The sequence below is a fragment of the Vigna unguiculata genome, chromosome 4 (genome assembly GCF_037176805.1).
Source record: "Vigna unguiculata cultivar grain cowpea cultivar isolate G323 ecotype 2 chromosome 4, ASM3717680v1, whole genome shotgun sequence".
In the NCBI taxonomy this organism is placed as follows: Eukaryota; Viridiplantae; Streptophyta; class Magnoliopsida; order Fabales; family Fabaceae; genus Vigna; species Vigna unguiculata.
In genome coordinates, this window is record NC_140795.1 from 42,256,200 (window position 1) to 42,277,422 (window position 21,223).

At 31.1% G+C, this 21,223-nt stretch overlaps 2 protein-coding genes across 2 annotated transcripts; one reads left to right on the plus strand and one right to left on the minus strand.

The window, feature by feature from the left end:
* Window positions 1–2,890: 2,890 nt before the first annotated feature.
* LOC146887229 (receptor-like protein EIX2) lies at window positions 2,891–6,521 on the minus strand. The gene has a single exon (XM_085672378.1). The coding sequence runs from the start codon at window positions 6,431–6,433 to the stop codon at window positions 3,437–3,439; it is 2,997 nt and encodes a 998-aa protein (XP_085528504.1). The 5' UTR covers window positions 6,434–6,521; the 3' UTR covers window positions 2,891–3,436.
* A 4,584-nt stretch (window positions 6,522–11,105) lies between these two features.
* Window positions 11,106–17,632, plus strand: LOC146887230 (receptor-like protein EIX2). Its single transcript, XM_085672067.1, has 3 exons — window positions 11,106–11,170; window positions 15,547–16,393; window positions 17,600–17,632. Exons 1-3 carry the CDS (start codon window positions 11,106–11,108, stop codon window positions 17,630–17,632), a joined length of 945 nt encoding a protein of 314 aa, XP_085528193.1.
* Window positions 17,633–21,223: the final 3,591 nt, after the last annotated feature.

A 21,223-nucleotide genomic window follows, 5' to 3' on the forward strand; every position in this document is an offset into this window, starting at 1 on the left:
ATTTATTATCATATTTTTATAAAACATCTTTTTAATCTCTTTTCTCTCTTTTTTATTGTCTCTAGTTTCCGCTCGTGTTTTCAGAATTGCTCTTCCCATAAAAGTTTTTTCCCCTTTTTTATGCTTAAACTTGTAAAATTTGTGTGATGGTTACAAAGACATATCTTTATAGTAAACGAGTTGTACATATAAATTCAAGGAAAGATTTCCGATATAAATCTTGATATATTCTACTGTTAATTGTTTGTTTTCAACAAATAATTTTGTTAGTATTGCTAATCATATAAGATAATTATTGTTGGTTCAATAATTGTTTTAAAAAATTATGTAATAAATCGAAAGAAATTAATTAGTATTCACTTGAATAACATTGAGATCCATTAATGTTAACATACCAATTTATCATTATGTCGTATTCTGCTAGTTAGAATAAATGAAATCAATTATAATTATAACAATTTAAGTTCATAAACTAAATTTTATATTCAATTAAATAAATAAAACATGTTTTACCTCTTCTCAGATGGCACACTAATAACAAGGTAATTGACTGTTTTTTTATCTCCTTATTTGATATATCTTTTCTCTCTTTGTAAGTTATTAATTGTTAAATAGAGTTTGAGGTATATTACATTCTTCAACTATCACATATAATCCTCCTCATGTTCAGAATTTGTCCCCTTAATTGACACACTATTGCTTAATTTTGTCACGTCCTAAATCAAGGAAAACAAAACAACAAAAATTATTCTCATTTCAGCAGCCTAAAGTTTAACCTCCTCTGCAGAATATAAGATACCTATGAAATAATTAATTAGAGACAGTGATTAGTGATATCACCAACCATAATCTAGCTATACTAAGAGAAGCAAATAGAAGCACTAAAAGTTTGAGTTGGTCAAGTAAGATATATTTATTTTTAGAAATTTGTGAATTTGCTACATTTAGTTTCGGTGGCTAAAATAATTTTCAAAAGCCAAGTAAAAGCTAATATTAATTATAGACCTCAAAAGCACCGGTGAAATCCATTTGAGTTGATTTGTGTTCAACTGGGGAACCACAAGCATTGGGGTTTACATGCATCCAGAAAATCCCTTACCCTTTCTAACAAAATATTAGGCTTCTATCATACAGAAATCAGAGTGTTCTAAATATTAGTTGATTTTCCATGAAAAGGTCATGCATTGCTATATGGAAAGAAAAATGAATTGTCTGTGAAATAAGCTGTATTTAGGAAATTTGAAATAAAATATGGAGAAATAAGTTGTTCTTTTAACTTGAAAATCTGAAACTTAGGATCATTTTTCAACAGTTCCATTTTTCCAGCATCATACACTCTTTTTTATATGTCAATTTTTTTTAATCCAAACGAACTAAGTTATACGATCACTTCTCAACAAACTTATCGAAACATAGAACATTCTGATTATAATCAATAATACATATAATTGATTACTAAAATAATATAATTTTTGCAGTTGTCCCAATATGTGAACACTACATATGAATTTTGTTTTTTATCGGCCAACTTCCACTAAAGTCCTATTTGAATAATTTGGTTGGAAAGATCTCAAAATTAACAAATAAATAAACAGAAGCAAAATTCAGATCAAATCTTCCCTAAATAAATAATATGTAAAATAATAAAATGTATAAAACAGATAAAAGAGGAACCAACATGCACCACAACTTTTAACGTGGAAAAACTTCAACATAGAGAAAAAAATCCAGGGAGAGCTAGTCTACTAAAATTTTCCACTAATAATTAATGTGTACACCACAAGTTCTCTTGGAGATTCCAAGGATCAACATAACACTATTCTCTCCAACAACAAGGTGGATAACAAACCTCCAATGAGTACTTTAAATAAACAACATAAGCAACTCCAATATATGAGATCATGAATAAAACATTTTCTCCAAGGTAGGTCCTCTGCACAAACTTATATAAGATAAATTGGTTATTCTTTTCTTCTTACTCAGTTTCTCTAATGGCTTCTTTCTTTTCCCACCAAAGACACTCACAACCTCTATCTCTCACTTTATCCTCTTTCTTAACAAAACTAATGCAAGATATTTAAATTGTATAATGGGCTGAGAGCTCATAAAGAAAATATCTATTTTATTTTTCTTAATTAAATAAGTGTGAACCAATAAATTAGTGATTCACCTAACAAATTTTGTCTTGAAGGCTTCATAGGAAAAGAAAATAAGAAAAATAGGTTTCTCCATAAGCTAAAATTAGCTTATGCAGAAGCTAATTTGTAGAGATCTCTTGTATTAGCTTTTCCAAAATCTTCTTTTTAACTTGCATAAGCTAATTTTACCTTAAAGGAGAAAGTTTTTTCATTTTTCTACACATTTTCTTCTCCTTCAAATAGGTGCCATGCTCACCTCCTAAAAACACAACAACTCACGCTTCCTCTCTTCTCTTTCTTGTTCTTTCATCCTCCTATTCTCCTTTCTTTATTTGATTGTCCTGAGTTTAGTTATTTACTCTTTTTAAGAGTTATCTTGTTAGGTATGAGATTCTCAAAAAATTTGAGAAGTTCCTATTGTATTCTGAAAGATTGCGTGACACACCGCAAATAAGTCTTTAAGAACATTAAATACACACACTTCAGGAAGTGTTAATTGTTGGTGACTTTGTTTGTTCCATATGATTATAAGACACTTGATAAGACACTCGTCACATGATGAAACTTTCTTGACATAAATATGTTTAACTAAACGATATGGCAGACCATCGTTTGGATTATACAAAAAATATAAGTGAATTGTGAGTGCATTATAATTTATATTTCACTACAAATACAACGTTTAATGATGTTTATAACTTATAAAAAGTAAAACTTAATAAAACCAAAACATGCACACTAGTTTCGCAATTGATAATGGAGATGTGTATATTTTATCCACAATAACGAAATTTGAAGAAACCGTTGCCTTGTCAAAGCATTAACGAACTCAAATGTGGGAATTATGCAAGAAGATGGGTCTTCAAGTGCCTGAAAATTGAAATATAAAATACAAAAAATGTTAGTTCTATGTGTACATTAAAATAAATAAAATTCTTATAATAATGTTGATATAAAATAAGGAGAAAAATGAAACTAAATACAGAACAAAATATTTACCTATTAAAATTTGTTCACTTGTAGTTTAGGGGAAGATGACTACTTTCGGAAGAATATTATCTATTAAATTATTCAATAGGATGAAATAGGCATGTTGTCAAAAACCCAAATATCATCCAAAAGCTTAAAACAAATCCAAATGTCATACTTATGAAAAAATCAACATTGAAAAATGAATATTCGTCTTCATGAACTTTAACATTTGATTCTTGTGTTGTTTCCCCATCACATAGTTTCTTAAGTGGTGGTCCACAAAGATCAAGATTATCTTCATAAGTAGATGTAGTGAAACTTTGCAATTATGTACCAGTAGGAATTCCTCCACTTAGATGGTTATGAGACAAATCCAATACACCTAGCCCATAAATTTGAGAAAGACTAAGAGGAATTGAACCAACAAGTTGATTTCTTGACAAATCAAGATAATCAAGTGAAGCCAATTTTCCAATGTTTGAAGGAATTTCTCCAAACAAACTGTTTCTTGATAAGTTCAATGAAACCAATCCAAATAATTTCTCTATTTCTATAGGAATTTCTCCTATGAAATGATTGCTTGAGAGATCGATGCTTTTTAAAAGTGACAAACCTTTATTCATAAACATTTGTTCCAAACCTTTCCACATCAAGGATGCTTTCAAATGGAATGATTGTTCAAGATATTTCCACATTAATAGTGCATTCAAATTGTCATTGAAAGAATACAATTGACCTTCATAATCCATTGAAGATGTTTGAGCCATTGAAGTAAAGTTTTGTATGCATTTAGGAATTTTTCCAGATAAGTTGTTCAGTGAGAGATCCAAAAGTTGAATCTTTCTTAGACAACAAATTTCTAATGGTAAACTTCCAAAAAATTTATTACTTTTCAAACTTAAAATTTGCAAATCTTTTTTCGTTCCAATCCAATGAGGGATATATCCTGATAATTTGTTTTCTGATATATCTAGCATTACCAACTTTTGACAATTCCTCAAGGATGAAGGGATTCCTTCTACTAAATTGTTATTTCTCAACAACATTACTTGAAGATCAAGAAACAATCCCATTGAAGTAGGAATTTTTCCTAAAAAATTATTGTGACTCAAATCTAAATAAACCAGTGAATTCAATTGTCTCCAACAATTTGGGATATGTCCGGATAACTGATTATATGAAAGTTCTAAATGAAATAAAATTTGAATTGTATCATTCCCACATAAAAATGAAAGAAAATCTGAGAACTTATTTTTTGATAAATCAAGAAATCTAGAATTTCGTAGAAATAGAGGAATGGAACCTTCAAATTGATTTGATCCAAGGGACATGGAATTAGAAATATATGTTGGTGGAAAATTTGGAATTATGCCTTGTAGATAGTTGAATGAAACATTCATTGTCATTACTTCTTGTAATGGCAATTTAGCCCAAAACCATTCAGGAACAATATCTGATATTCCAGCATTTGAAATGTCAATACCAACAAATTTATTTTGTGTCCGCAACCATTGGGGAAATGTTGGACCTAGCTTGCAAGATCTCAATTCTATCATGGACAATTGAAAAGGTGGGACCCAATTTTGGGTAAATGCCAAAGTCAATGAGTTGTCAGATAAATCCAATTCATGTAACTTAGACATATTGGTGAAATGGTAGTTAGTGAGCACACCTTTTAAAGAATTTGACTGCATGTAGAGTTCCTCCAAGTGAGGTGGAAATCGAAAATATGTAGGAACCTCTCCATTTAGCTTATTTTTAAAAAGATTTAATCTTTTTAAAGATGTGAATGTTGATAAGTCAGGTAGTGTGCCATTGATTTGATTCATGCTTAGACTTAATTCTTCCAATGAATGTGTAGCACATCCTGACAAGTGAGAGATTACCACTGGAAGCTCATCACTCAAGCTATTATCAGACATGTCCAGTGAAAGCAAACATGCATTTCCAAATGATTTTGGAATTCCACCTTCTAAGAAATTTGAGGCAATTGATAAACCTTCCAAAGTAGATGGTAACTTGACACCTTCATGTATCATTCCACTTAAAAGATTTGTACCAAGAAGCAATGTTTTCAAAGAAGAGAATATTGAAACATCAGGAAAAGTGCCAATAATGAAGTTATATGCAAGATCCAATGTTTGTAACGAGTGTCTAACGCAACCACTGGACAAATCACTGAAAATGGATGGAAGGTCTTCGGTCAAATTGTTTCCAGCCACAGATAAAGAATGCAAGGTGCATATATTCACGAAGGGATTCAAATCCCTGGCCTTGAAATAATTATAGGAGAGGTCAAGGTGTTTAAGCGAAGTCATGACCGTACCAAAATGACTCGATGTGGAACCCTCCAAGAGGTTACCATCAACCTTAAGCTCAACAAGGTTGGAAGTGATGTTTGAGACCCATTGAAATACCACCGGTGACGTCAAGAGGTTCAACGTAAGATGAAGGGCAGAGAGGGTGGTAGAAAAATTGAAGTTAAAAGGCATGGATGACAGAATGAAATGATCGGAAAGGCCACAATCAACTAAACTTAGTTCCCTTAGTTTTGGTAGGTTCACAATCACTTGCAACCAACTATGAGAATGATTAAGATTTGGTACAGACTCCAAGTAAAGATGGGTTAAAGAACGAAGATTTAAGAGCCACTGACCTCCATGGGCAAAGTTGATATCATATCCTCCGAGATAGAGCTCATGCAACTCAGAGAGATTTCCAAGTTGGGGCGGTATATTTCCTTCAAAAGAATTGCAGCTAAGATCAAGATGCTGCAATTGGGAGAGATTTCCAAGCTCACTGGGGATTGAATCCTCCAAAGAATTCCAAGAAAGATCTAAAACTATCAAGTGAGAGAGAGAACCTAGCTGACTTGGGATTCTTCCGGTAAAATCACATGAAGAGAGATCAAGGTATCTCAAGTTTCTGAGAGAACCAAGAAACTCTGGAATGTATCCACGCAGAAAATTGGAACTGAGATTCAAATACATCAAATGTCGCAATTCCATCAACGACTTGTGGATCTCTCCGCCTATATAACGTCCAGAGAATTCTTCATGATCATATTGAAAATGAAGCTCTCCGTGAAGGTCGATGCTTAGAATATGGGCGGTGAGGTTGCTGCAGCGAATCCCCTCCCACCGGCAGCAGTCGGAGGTGGTCCAAGAGGAGAGCATGGCGTAGTCATCAACAATGGCAGCCTTGAATTGAAGGAGTGCTTCCCTCTCCTTAGGATTGCATCTCATTTCTTGTTCACCATGAACAACCTGCAACACCACACACAACATAAACATCGTCACTTTCAGATTCTTCATTATCATCATACACACACAGTGAATATTAGAATACAGTGATAGGCTAGCTGATGAATTTAGCACACTCAATACCCACCTATATATATACACACACCAACTCCTTCTCTATTCTTACTTTCATTCTAAGTCTTCTCGGTCGTCGTGTTTGCATTTCCCATCGTTTTTTTCATTGTATAAACTAAAGTTGTGGTCCATATAAATAATGCACTAAAGGAAGTTATTTTGGTCATTTTTCTACTTATTACAAGAATGATTGATACAATACATAAAGAAAAAAAAATTATTTAAGATAATTTGACTTTTAATTATTTTTTATAAAAGTAAAATAGTTTTAAGTTATGAAAAGTTAACTTTTATATATATTTTTTATTTTAAAAAGAAATAAATGAAAAAGTGACGAAAGATAATGTGATATAAAAAGAAATATCAAAATAACATTATCCATACATAAAGTTTTCTAAACAAAAGACAATAAATATAAAGTTAAACGCACACATGAAATGTACTACACGATTACTTTTGAATTTTTTTTTTCTTTTCAAATAATAAAAAATAATAATGACATTTCAATTCAATTTTCTAATAACTATACATTTCCATAGATTAAATTTGTTAATCACATTATTTTATTCAATTTACATAAAGTAATATAACTTAATTTATCTGATGAATATAATATACTATAAATTGCATAGCATCCGTAGATGAAGTTGCTACCAAAAGAAATGTTGTTGCTTTTATAGTATGAAAACAAATTTGATAGTTGTGGGATAAATGAATCATCGGACCTCTTTTTAGGGCACTAATTCTATTGCAATATTCATTGACTTGGAAGACTTCTGAATTTTCATTTTAAACGACAATGTTATGTGAAAAAAAAATAAACAATCAAATTCATCCTTACAAATAATTAAAGAATTGAAAGTTAATATTTCAAAGATAAAACGTTAAGAAAGTGCTCTGAAAATGAATTCCACAATTATTGATTTGTTTGTACTATTTGCAGTATGTGTGAGTGCCAAGATGGTTAATTTTTTGTAAATTATTTTGGTGTAAATTAAAAAAATTATAAAAAAACATTGCAAATAAAAAATAAAAGAAGAAACTTGAATGAATGTAGTCATTATTAGGTATCCGTCTATCATACAAATACTGCAAAAAGATTAAAAGATGTTAAGTTGATCGCATCTTTTCTTATCGGTTTAAAGTCTTTTAACACATGTCTAAATTAGTTTCAGTGGGGTGGAGGCGGTTTCGATATCTCATCCCATTTATTTTCATTCTCGTCTTTATTTTTATATTTATTATTAAATTTTTGTTTTATCCAATATCTAGAATAAAGATATTTATGGTTAGAAGTCTTACATTAGTCAAAGATTAAAACTTTGTTAAATCATTTACTCAAGGTTATAAGTTTCCTTGCCAAATCGTTTCTAGGGAATGTGTTAACCAAGGTTGTTTCGAATCACAGGAAGTTTCAAAACTTTCAGAATACCATGGATTTCAAAACCTTCGTAAAATGTCACGGATTTCAGAATCTTTGTAAAATACCATGAGTTTCAAAACCTCTATAAAATACAATGAATTTCAAAACCTCAGTAAAACACCATAAGTTTCAAAACCTCCATGGATTTCAAATCATATGTTAAATAATTACTTTTAAAACTTTCCTAAACTACCATGATTAGTTGCAAAACATCTCTAAATACCATAAATTTTAAAATATTAATATTATCTTATTTTACTTATTTATCATTTATGTATTAGTTTATGCTTTTTCAACCACAATTCTTTATATTTATTCTATTTGTTTATCAATATTCAATGAAATTATATATAAATAGATAAAAAAAAACTCATCAAATTGATAACTAAATTTAAATTTACACCAAAATATAACAAGTATACACATAAAAATTCAAATTCAAGTACACTATATGAAATGCTACAAATCTCTCAAAGCACAAAATGGTTCAAATATCTTCCACAACATATTCGAATCTTATTCTCATTTCGGTACCACAGGCTTCCATCTTCCAATGTTGTATTTCTTTAGTCCAAAAGTCTCTTGCGGTTGCCAAGGTTGTCGCGGTGCATATGTCTAATATAAATCAAATTCAAAATATCAACAAAACAATAGAGGAAGTGATTCAAAAGTAAATTAAAAAGTATAATTCTTATACCCTAAAGTTTAACCTCTGCACAATATAAGATACCTATGAAATAATTAATCAGAGATAGTGGTTAGTGATATCACCAACCATAATCTAACTATACTAAGAAAAGCAAATAGAAGCACCAATAAAAAGACCAATTATGTACAACTCAAAGACATGGTCCACTAAACTTTAGTCCACATTGCATGCCGTTTTCAACTATTATTCATTAGTCTACTCCAATTACAGATATCCTTTAACAGATGCTAAAAGTTGAAAATTATTCTAGGACTTGTACTAAAATTGATTCATTTGTCCCACTTTTAGACTTGGCCTGCACACAAATCACTAAACTTTATCACTTTTAAAAGTAGTTTAAGGATTGGTGTTCTAATGATCTTCAACTTAAATTGAACAAAAAATTAGAACGAAATTGATTTGATTTTATAGGGATAAGACCTCTCACAACAAGTTATTGCCTAGCCTGCTATAGGGTCACAAAAGGAAACAGTTAGCAAAAAGTGACTAGTCTCAAGAGTAACGATACTTTAACCTTGTATTTTTAAACCATTTTTTACCTCCTTACATGGTAGCAACTGAGGTGAACTTTCTTTTTTTCACTTACAATTATTTTGAAATACCTGAGGTGACAAATACTGGATCAGAAGAAATGAAAGGGTGCTTGATACTAGGCCCATTTCTACAAGGCCCATTAGAAAGATGTTTGTGGCTTTATTGAGAAATGTGACAGATGTCAAAGGTAGGAAATATTTCAAAGAGAAATGAGATGTCTCTAAACAACATTCTGGAAGTGGAAATTTTTGATGTGTGGGATATTGATTTTATGGGGCCATTTCCGTCCTCTTTTTCAAACCAATACATTTTAGTTGCAGTGGATTATGTGTCAAAGTGGGTGGAGGCTAGGGCATTGCCATCGAATGATGCTAAAGTGATAATTTCTTTCATTAAGAAACACATATTTTTTAGATTTAGGGTGCCTAGAGCAATCATTAGTGGTGGATGTTCACATTTCCATAACAAGAAATTTGCAACACTTTTGGGGTAATATGGTGTTAACCACAAGATCGCCACTCCTTACCATCCACAAACTAGTGGACAAGTGGAAATTTTCAATAGGAAGTTGAAGAGAATTTTAGAGAAAGTTGGAGCTCATCCAGGAAAGATTGGTCTAGGAAACTAGATAATATACTTTGGGCTTACCGTACAACTTTTAAAACTCCTATTGGAATGTCTCCATATCAACTGGTGTATGGGAAATCCTGTCATTTACCAGTGGAATTAGAGCACAAAGCATTTTGGGCTATTAAATTCTTGAATTTCGATTTGAAGATTGCAGGTGAGAAGCGATTATTGCAATTGGATAAGTTGGATGAATTTAGACTTCAAGCTTATGAGAATGCTATCATTTATAAGGAAAGAATAAAAAAATGGCATGATAAAAGAATTATGCATAGAGAGCTTACACCAGGATAACATGTGTTGCATTAACATCACCACAACCAGGTACTGAATAAGGACTCTTCTGTTTAAAAAAAAAACGAAAAAAAAATGAGAAAAAAAGGGAAAAGAAGAAGGGGATTACACCGTGCGAGAAAAGTAATTATTTTTCACCCTCCAAAACCTTAAGGGCCCTTACTCTGCTCCCCATCAGTGTTCACATTTTTACCCTGCTCACTAACGTCTTCGTCGTCGTCCCGTCCACCAACCACCGTCTCTGTCTCCAACAATGCATCGTTCTAGCCGCCTTCTTTAGACCAAGAAATCGCCCCAGTCCACTAAAGCCTTCGCGCCTGTCACCGTGAGCTCATCTCAGTCTTCGCCACCTCGACCCACTCTAGAAGAATCTCGTGCCTCTCTAGAATTTTGAGTATCTCTAGACTCTCAAGCCTCTCCCGAACCTCGACCCTCTCTTGCACCAAGTCGTGCGACTTCTGTGTATTCTCAGACGGTAGGGAGGTGTGTCGACATAAGAAAACAAAGACATTCTTCTTCCTCTGCAGACAATGACCATGGTATTGTCTTCCAAAATGAAGAACAAAAACTGAGGTATGCTTCTCTTATCAAGCAGGTGATTATCCCTACTCGATATATTGATGAAAATAATTTGAATACATTGGGGATGTTAGACGAAATGACTGCAATGTTGAGACCAAGAAGGGTATTACAGCAGCGCAAGAAGGGTAATTATTTTTTACCCACCAAAACCCTAAGGGCCCCCACTTTTCTCGTCCAAATCGTCTTCCCCTGCTCTGGCCACATTTTCACTATGCTCTCTCACGTCTTCGCCTTCGTCCCGTCCACCAGCCACCATATTCGCCTTCGTCCCGTCCATCGGCCACCCTAGAATCTCGAGCCTCTCCGAAACCTTGAGTATGTCCAGAATCTTGAGCTTCTCCAGAACCTTGACCATCTCTTGCACCAAGTTGTGCGACTTCCGCGTATTCTCAAACGTTGGGGAGGTCTGCCGGCACTAGAAATTGGAGGCATTCTTCTTCCTACGGACAATGACCATGGTATTGTCTTCCAAAATGAAGAACAAAAAGTTTAGTATGCTTCTCTTATCAAGCGGGTGATTATCCACACTCGGTATATTGATGAAAAATACTTTGAATACATTGGGGATGTTAGACGGAATGACTGCAATTATAACACAACATGGTTTTCCAGTCATAATCAATAATTAGATGACATCACACCCAATTAAGTATCCCATCAAATCCTTTATCATTATGTACACATCTTTGTCAAGTCAATGAGTCAATACTTTCATGACACAACCACATTCTTTTTCAAGTGCTAATTAAAATATGCTTTATCATGATCAATGATACAAGTCACATAATTCAGCGGATGAATACTAAGATATCTCATACCACCACACATACTAATATTAAATACTCTAAAGAAACAAATATCTCACTGCAACAACCATTATATATATATATATATATATATATATATATATATATATATATATATATATATATATACACACACACACACACACACACGACAGCACTCCAAAACCATCCATCTCACACCAATTGATCCCATAATCATTTCAAATTATCGCCCATACTAAATCCCTATTTTCACATACCACACTTTATTTACAGTCAACCCAAATAATTACATGCCATAGTTCTCTTACACACATCACCCATAGTCCATAATTTTCTCCGTTTTAACCTTCTTTCGTTGAAACATCATGCTTATCATAACACAGATCCTACACATGTATTAGCAATTCTTATATGATCCACAAGCATCCATTTAACAATTCCAGCACACCTTTGTAGTCCAAAATTACGAATTGTTCCTTCACACAAGTTTAGGTTTACTTATTTTGCATAATCTTTATATGTTAGCATATACACAATATTTCAACAAGGTCATACATGGCAACACATATGCATTTTGCACATAATAGCGTCATTTTCAACAAAATTGTGCCGCTCATGTACTTAGATCATGCATAATTATTTTTGACTCCCGACATAAACCCTAGCCCCAAACTTCAGATCATAAATCATGCATCCCAACACAACCATAATATACACAGTTTATCGTATTCGTAAAAATTCATATTCAAGCATAGAAACATCATGACCACATCACAAGAACCCCAAAATATCCAAAAACAGCCAAAGGCAGAGTATATGAGTTTGTGCCACCTAGCGGGTCATCCTCTACCGTTAGGCGGTTCATGTGAGAAACCCAGAAACTGGGTCTATATCTTGTGTCGCCCGGCGGGTCGTGTGTGACCGCCAGGCGGTTTCTGGAAAAATTCCAGAAACCCGATTTCAGCTCTGATATACAACGACAAATACAGTCCCAACCCCTTAATACATCACGATTCATGCAATAAAAATTAAAATAACCAATGGGAACTTCTCTAACCTGGATTCCATGCTCAATTTGATAAATTCATTATTTCCTCCTTGTTCGCCAATATCCTTCTTGCTCTTCTACCAACTCAGACCCAAAACCTCACCCAACACTCACCAAAACTTTCACTTTCGTGCTCTGTTTCTGGTATAATTTCAGCCTTGCCAAAACCTTTCCTAATACTCAAATTTTTCCTTTTAAACAGTGCTTTAAAATTAGGTCAATAATGCAAAACGAAAATACAACTTAATTGGTGGTTAATTGCCATTCATTGTCCCTTTATGGTTGTTTTACAGCCACCCTTGGCTGCTAGATCAGTTAGGGTTTCCTTTAACCCTTCCCATTCCATCCAATTCTAACCTAAGCAAAAAATAAAGTTTACATTAGGTTTCCCCAAGGCTTGAACCCACAACCATGCAATTGCCAAGCCAATACCAAACCATCATGCCAACTAATATAATTCAAATATTATATTCTTAATTAACACGCACATTCATATTATTAAAACAATAAAAATTAAATACTACACAAATGACATACCTAAGACTTGAACCCAAGCCCTCCCATGAATTAAGTACTCTCAACCACTTAAGCTAGTACTTCTCCATGTCATACCAATCAGAATTTAATGTCATAAAGGCTTCTACTACCCGCATTTATTAATAATTATTTATTTAATTATTTAAATTTTGTGGGTCTTACATTTATGGAATTTATCATGTATCTCCTTGTAACTGAATAATTTAGTTAAGCAATTAAAAAACAATACACAACTAGTTCAGTTCAAAAATATTACAGTTCAGTTAAAAAATAATGAAATTCAGTTTAAAAATAGTAAAGTTCGATTAAAAAATAGTGCAGTTCAGAAAGATGGTTCAATTCAATTCATATTGTAATTCAATTAAGTTTAGTGCAGTTCAGTTTTTTAAAATAAAAAACATTTCAATGCAGTTCGTCTGAACTATTTTTCAATTCAGTTCAGGCGAACTATTCTTAAGTTTAGTGCAGTTTTTAACAGTATAGTACAGTGTGGTTTATTTTGACCAGCCCTAAATACATGTATTAGTCTATACAACACTACTGCATTCCAAATGATCATATATATAATTAAATTTAATGTACTTAATAACCTCAACTCGTTGTATGTACCACCCAAAATTAATCAACTTTGCAAGTCATATTAAATAAAACTAAATATAAAATATCATCTCCGAAAATCTTTGAACCTTTACATATGTATAGTATAACAAAATAAAAATCACAAATCCATATCAAAACCCATATTTCACATTCTTACATATAATATGTATATTTTAATATATCATTAACTTAAAAGATATTCATATGTATTACATGTACAATGTATAATATTGGTTGAATATCTTCATTCACGCTTCTATAACAATTACTATATAAGATCTATATAATAATAAATGTTCATCATACGCTCAGTTCACATATATATTTTGTAATACAAAAGAAAAATCGATTTTTATACCTATACATAGTACCAACATTATACATGCATATTTTAAATCAATATAGTAAAAATACCATAGAAAATTTACCTTAAATTGTAATATAAATAAATTAAATACTTCGTCACATAGAGACTTCTTCTACCATTTTATAAAAATAAAAAACTTATTTCTTGACACTTTCATCACTAATGAGGTGATAAATGTTTCTATTTGGTTTAGCAAAGAAAACAACAATATTAAGTGAAATCCATAAGGCCATAATCAAAATCATCATTTTCATAAGCAAAGTGTGTTTTTATGTTCTTTTCCTTATTGTTTAAGATGTTTTAGTATACAACAAATACAACTCAAATGGCCTTTAATGATACCTTCAATTTTCATCTTTCTTTTCATTATTTTCACCTTTTTATTTCCCCTTTTTCACATTATTGTTCCACTTCTGATTATAAAATCTTTGAAATTTACTTTATGACCATGTCCACAACCATGATCCCTAGCACAACCATAACCACAACCAAGGCCATGACCATGACCATGAAAATATAAATCAAAGATATTGTTGCATTCACTTATGGGAATTGAGCAGAATCAGTTGATTGACTCTCATGATTTTTTATCAAAAACTCATTTGTTTCAACCACAAATAGAAATGAAGTAAATTTAGAGTATTCGTGAAATCCATTGTCAAGATATTGTTAATTAGTTGTTAAGATGATTTATTTCTTTCATTAATGACATCATCAAGACGCATTGCATCTAAGTGTATTTTAGCATCTAATCTCTCATGTCATCAAGGGCCACAAATTCAATTTTTGTAAGGTTTGACATGTTTACAACTAACACATAAAATACTAATAATAATCATTTTTCATGTACGAAATTGTAAATTTAATATAACAATATGAAATGTTAGAAAAATAATCAAATATAAATAATAATTATAATAATAATCATCGTAATAATAACCATAATAAAATAATAATAATAAAACTGAGATGAAAATTGATAAAATCATACAAGTTTTACTAAAAAATTAAATAAATAAAATAAAATTATAAATAAAAAAATATTTAAAAAGAGCTTGGATTAAGATACGCAACATTGTTCTTGGAGAAAAAAACTTTCCCACTAAATTAAATCAAAAATCAATTATTTGAGTAATTATATTAAATTAATATATGATCATTAATTTATAAAAGATGTTCTTTTAAGATAACCGTTGAGTAAAGTAAATTTACAATTCACATTAAAAAGTTTGTTTAAAAAGAAAAACTAATGATTAAAATTAAATACTAAATATGTAACATTCACTACTAAAAAATTTTATATATTTTACCAATTTTGTTTTAAAATTTATTTCGTGAAAAATACTTATAAATTTTAATTAAAAGTACAAATCCACGTGTTTCGAAAGATAAAAGACTAAATTTGTTCAAAGTTTCGAAATGGACTAATTCTAAAATTCACTGAAAATTGAGAGAGAAAAACATATTTAACTCTATAAAATATTATATAATTACATTATACAAAATTGTGGATGTTGAAAATTTTTAAAAATTAACTTGGGAGAAAATAGATTATCAGGAACTATCCCTTCTTGGATTGGGGAAATATATCAAGATTTGCAAATATTAAGCTTGAGAAAGAATAACTTCTCTGGAAGTTTACCAGTTCAACTCGGTTATCTACAAGGCATTCAGCTCTTGGATCTCTCACTGAACAGTCTATCTGGAAGAATTCCCAAATGCTTCAAAAATTTTACTTCAATGACTCAAAAGACTTCATTGATAGATTATACACACCAGGGGTATTTTGTCAGCCTTAGATCGATTGGACAGTACATGAACTACTATGATTTGTATTCATTGTTGACATGGAAAGGTGCAGATCATATATTCTTAAATAATGAGCTATTGCTTCTGAAAAGTATTGATCTTTCAAGCAACCAATTATCAGAAGAAATTCCAATGGAGATAGAGGATTTGTTTGAGCTTATCTCATTAAATTTATCGAGAAACAATTTGACAGGAGAAATTCCCTCTAATATTGGAAGGCTAACCTCACTTGAATTTCTTGATTTGTCAAGAAATCAAATATTCGGTTCAATTCCCACCAGCCTTACCCAAATTGATCGGCTTACCATGTTGGATTTATCTCATAATAATTTATCAGGGCAAATCCCAATTGGCACTCAGCTACAAAGTTTTGACGCTTCAAGTTATGAATATAATTCCAATCTTTGTGGGAAACCACTTGACAAGTTGTGTGTTGCAGAGGAACCACCACATGAACAAAATGTTGAATCAGACGAAGATGGGAATTTCCTTATCAATCGTGCATTTTATGTGAGTATGACACTTGGATTCATTACAGGCTTGTGTGGAACCTTTGGCTCCATTCTGATCAGTTGTCCTTGGCAACAAGTATATTTTAGGTTGTTGAATAACTTAATCGACAATATCTGTCGCATGATAATAATAAAAGTCGCCAAATACAAAAGGTGGATTAGAGGCTAGTTGGTAATATTATCTTAGTCATTCCATATTTACTTGTTTTTTCCCTTTCAATAGCAGTTATAATATATATAGACTTTATATATAATGTATAATTACGGGTTGTATTAATTTTATGTATATTTTCTATATATTCACTTAAAAATGAATTTAATTTCATTGCATTAGTTAGAACCAAATGTGTATTCCATTAAAGGGTGAGAGGAACCGTGGACAAAGCCACTGTGAAGAACAACTGCAACATATTTGAAAAGGAATGAAAAGAAAATTTAGATATACATAAAAAAATGACTTAAAACACACGAATGGAATTGAAGGACAATTATAAATAAATAATAAATAAAAATAGACAAACAACATATAACTGAAAACGTAAAATGGAAACACAATAAATTGGTATTCGAGAAACCTCTATAACCATGTTAATAAGCTTTTGTTTTTACTTCTACTTTTTAAATCCAAAGTTGCTTTTTATAGAAAAGTCAGGTTAGCTCGTCAGCCTATGACAAGAAAAAAAAAACACAGTTGCAAAATGACATTCAAACAGCCGTAAAAAATGGGTGGAAAAGAATATACATGGTTCCACGAGTCATCATTCTTCTCTTTAATTTTTCTTTTACTTCACTTTCTTCTTTTTTCTAAAAACTAATTATTTTTTAGTTTAACATATATTTATCTATCTGGATAAATATATATATTCACTTTCTTCACTTTCTTCCTAGAATACGATTTCTAATTTCTGGAGATACAAATTGGAAATATCTATACACATAACTTCTCTTTTAACCGTCATGAAATCGTGTGATCAACTCAAAATTTATCATAAAAAAGTAATTAAAAAAAAAAACCCTGCCACGTTAATGTCAATGTTTTCCTCTGCACCTTATGAATATTTTTCTTTTTTCTCTTCGACATCGTGTGTTGAGAAATCAATTAATTAACGTGAATAGAATTTAATTGCATGGTTGACATGTGATTGGATAAAATGAGAGTGAGTTGAAAAGCGGAAGCCTGCCTATTTAACCATTAGAAATAAATAACGTAGATGAAAGAGTGACATTTGATCTTTTCTAAAAATTGATTAATGAAATATTAATTCTATATCCTTTACGACAGATATTAGGGACCTCTCAGCATCTTACTGACTAGTCCTCCTTCTTGCCACAAGGGTCAACACATAAATCATTCTTAGACTGTGTTCTTAAGTGGGTGATTACTGTGTAGAAGTGATAGGAAGCCATGAACATAAAGAATATTTGTGTTCTTTTCATTAGATTTGAAAGCGAAACACAACGATGATTTGAGGAATCTGTGATTTCATCTCACCCCTCTGACATGCAAAGATTAAAGAGTAATTGAGCTAATTTTACGGTATTTCCCTCGTTATTGACGATGCTGCAGCGTCGAGTCTTGCGTAGTGGATCCACATATCTTTTTTGGAATCGAATATAATTTTTGTGGGTAACCACATCTCTTTCCGCAGTGCTTCAATGGAACCAATTAACTTTTTGTTGGATCCGATTCCAACTCTTTCAAGCCTTCCTTTTAACCAGTTCTGTTTTTTGTGGAATCTATTCCATTCCATTCACTTTTTTTTGTGCCATTCCAACTCTATTTTCAATTAATAAATATTTTATAATATTTTTATTTAGGATAATAATATATGAAAAACTAATTACAACTTATTTAAATATCATTTTATTATACTTTTTTAATACCAAGGACAATTAGGTCATTCTACATTTTTATCTATTAAATTTAATTTTTTTTAGTTACATCAATCAAAAATTTCACAAACTTTCACAAAAATTACTTTTAAATCCACTCCACTATCATCTCCAAATCCATACAAAAGAACAAAATAAATATCACCTTCTAATCAACCCAAATCGATCATCTCGCTCTTCTTCAAATCATCACCCATATAAGAAACCACACTTAAACTTCATTATTTTTCTGATGTCATCTACCTTTCGGGATCAAATTCGAGTCTTTATAAGGAAAACAACATTGAAATCTTCAAGTCTCACCATATCGATAAAAGATTGAACTGTCTGAGGGTTCCCACGCCCCCAGTAGTTTCAACTTGATGTTTTCATGGCACTCGACAGGTATGGGAATCAGTCATCATCGTGTCCAACCCATGATGTACCGTTCGAACAACATTTATTGTTATTATTGATTAAAAATATAGAGTATCAACTTTTTTTAGTACTCTTGATTTGTCACTCTTCAATTACTTGTTTTATTTTAATAATACTTTAAATTATAACACAATTTATGGTAAAAGATAAAAATAAAGTAGCATAAAATACAAATTTTGTAAAGCATTTAACACGTCTGAAAAAGTACTATGCCACCCCCTTTCCTTGTTTTTTATGCCACTAATCATGTCATTGGAATGATGCATTTGGCTTTGGCTGTCGTGTCAGGTGTAGCAGTTGCAACTGTATGAGATTTAGGCCATGTTTGCTTTAGAGGATTTTCTGTTTCAGCGTAAATGAGAGGATGGATCAGCAGGGAAGAATGATGTTCGTTTTAGATGATATATGGGCGAGTGTTTACAGTGATTTGGGGGATAGATGATTTTTTTGATCTCGTTTGTGCAGGTCGGATTTGAAGGATGACTGAAGGATGGACGTATAGCACCTACGTTGTTTAGCTTCAGCGGTGACTGCGTGAGAAATTTCAGTGCAAGGGATCGATCTATGGTGGCCTGGAACCGATCCCATTCATTTTTCATGCATCTTGAAGCTTGGAACAGATCCCTTGAACCTTGGAACTGATCCCGAACATTCAGATCCAATCCCCTCAAGCTTTGGAACATATCTCCTCTTTGTTGGACTTCACTGGAGCCTTTTCTAGCAAGTGGGAGAGTGGAATTGATCCCTTCTTTGTGGATTCGATCCATACTCCTGCCTCCATGCTTGGTAAAATTTATTTCATGAAAATAATTAATTTATTTTATTAACTTTTGTAAATTATTTATTTAAAGTGTAGTATTAAATAAAAAATTTAAAAATTGATTAAAACTTATACAAATACTAATTTATATTATTTATTACATAAAGGGCAAAATAGTAATTTCTCTTTTAAATATATTAAAAAAAAAATTATCTATCACATTAATCAAATCACTCACAAACTCTCATAAACTTTACTTTTAAATTTACTCATAATCACCTCTAAATTCCTTTTAAAAAAAAACAACATACATTTTACTCTCAAATTCACTCAAACTTATCCTCTCCCTCTCCCTCTCCCTCAAACCCATCTCCCCAAATGAACAAAGCCTTAGAGTTCAATTTGTTTGGTCTCCAATTGCAATTGCATGGATAATCCCAAGTGCCATAAACAAAATTTTGTGCTCTACTTTACAACGACAGAGCAACTGGACAGCCATCGTCGTAATATTTAAATTTTAATATCTAAATATTTTTTTATATTAATATTTAAATGTTATTATTTATGATTATTTTTTATACGTTAACTATTTGATCAAAGAATTATTTTTAATATATAGAATATCAACATAAAAATCCATATTAAAGAATGTTATTTAATTTTCATTTGTTTAATTTTATGATTGTGAATAAAAATATTGTAATGTTTTCTAATTTTACCTAACTGTGTTGTTTTACATTATTCTACATAAGTTGTAAACTGCGTATTTCTTTCTTTTTCTTTCTTTTAATGAATGTTATATTCAAGATAATACCATCATTTTAAAATATTTGTTTTTTATCTTCTCAATTGTCTCGTGTATTTATTTGCATTAAAAAAATTAAGTTACGTAATTAAAAAAATCAATCGATAAAATTAATTCAAATGATGACTCATGTAATAGGAGTTTGAAATCTCTAGAAAGTATTGGAGGTTTGAAACCATTGAGAAATACGGAGGGTTTGAAACCTATAAAAAATACTGGGGTTTCAAAACTCTGATAATTTACGAGAGTTTGAAATCCCTAATAATTTACGGAGTTATCAAATAATAGGAAAGTTTCGTTTTAGCATGAGTTATTTAAAACTCTTGATAATTTGTTAGCGACAATAATTTTATCTGAAAAAAGTTAAACTGCGAATAACATATCTAACGAGGTTAAAATTTCCAGAAACGTAATTAAAACTCTTGCTAAAATCAATTTTTATTGTAGTGGTTATGTAAAATTAACAGAAAGAAAAAATAATGTATTAAATTATCATCATAAAATAATTACCAGTAAAAAATACTTTGTTTTAGTGAAATAATGTAAAATGTTATTTAATAAAGAGTAAATTCGACATCTTATTAGTTAAATGTTACTTAAATTATAAGATGACTGGTATTTAATTTCTTAACACTAAAATGAATTATCAAGAAATTTAACAATTAATATAGATTATTTCACAAATTATAAATAAATTCAAGTTGTGCTTCTACAAATTCTTCGGCTAACAAGCTTTCAATTACATGTAATCATAGCATGTTTAATCTGGTTAAGGTAAAATTTTACTAATGTATAATTCATGTAAATTGATTTGATGCAAGAATAATGGAATAAAAATGATTCTTTAGTAACAAATTTGGAATCTTGTAGATTGTTGCATGAAATATTAATATTGATCCAATTTGGCAATTCAAATTTATTCCAAAACCATTTTGGAACAATACCTGATATTCCATTATTTGAAATGTCATGATTTTTAAATTCATTTTGTTTTTCTTGCCATATGGGAAACAACGGTCCTAGCTTGCATG

Coding starts and splice junctions, on each gene's coding strand:
- LOC146887229 (XM_085672378.1), bottom strand. CDS start 6,433: ATGATGATAATGAAGAATCTGAAAGTGACGATGTTTATGTTGTGTGTG.
- LOC146887230 (XM_085672067.1), top strand. CDS start 11,106: ATGACCATGGTATTGTCTTCCAAAATGAAGAACAAAAAGTTTAGTATG. Junction 11,171..15,546: donor ATGCTTCTCTTATCAAGCGG/GTGATTATCCAC, acceptor GGGAGAAAATAG/ATTATCAGGAACTATCCCTT. Junction 16,394..17,599: donor TCAGTTGTCCTTGGCAACAA/GTATATTTTAGG, acceptor CCTTTACGACAG/ATATTAGGGACCTCTCAGCA.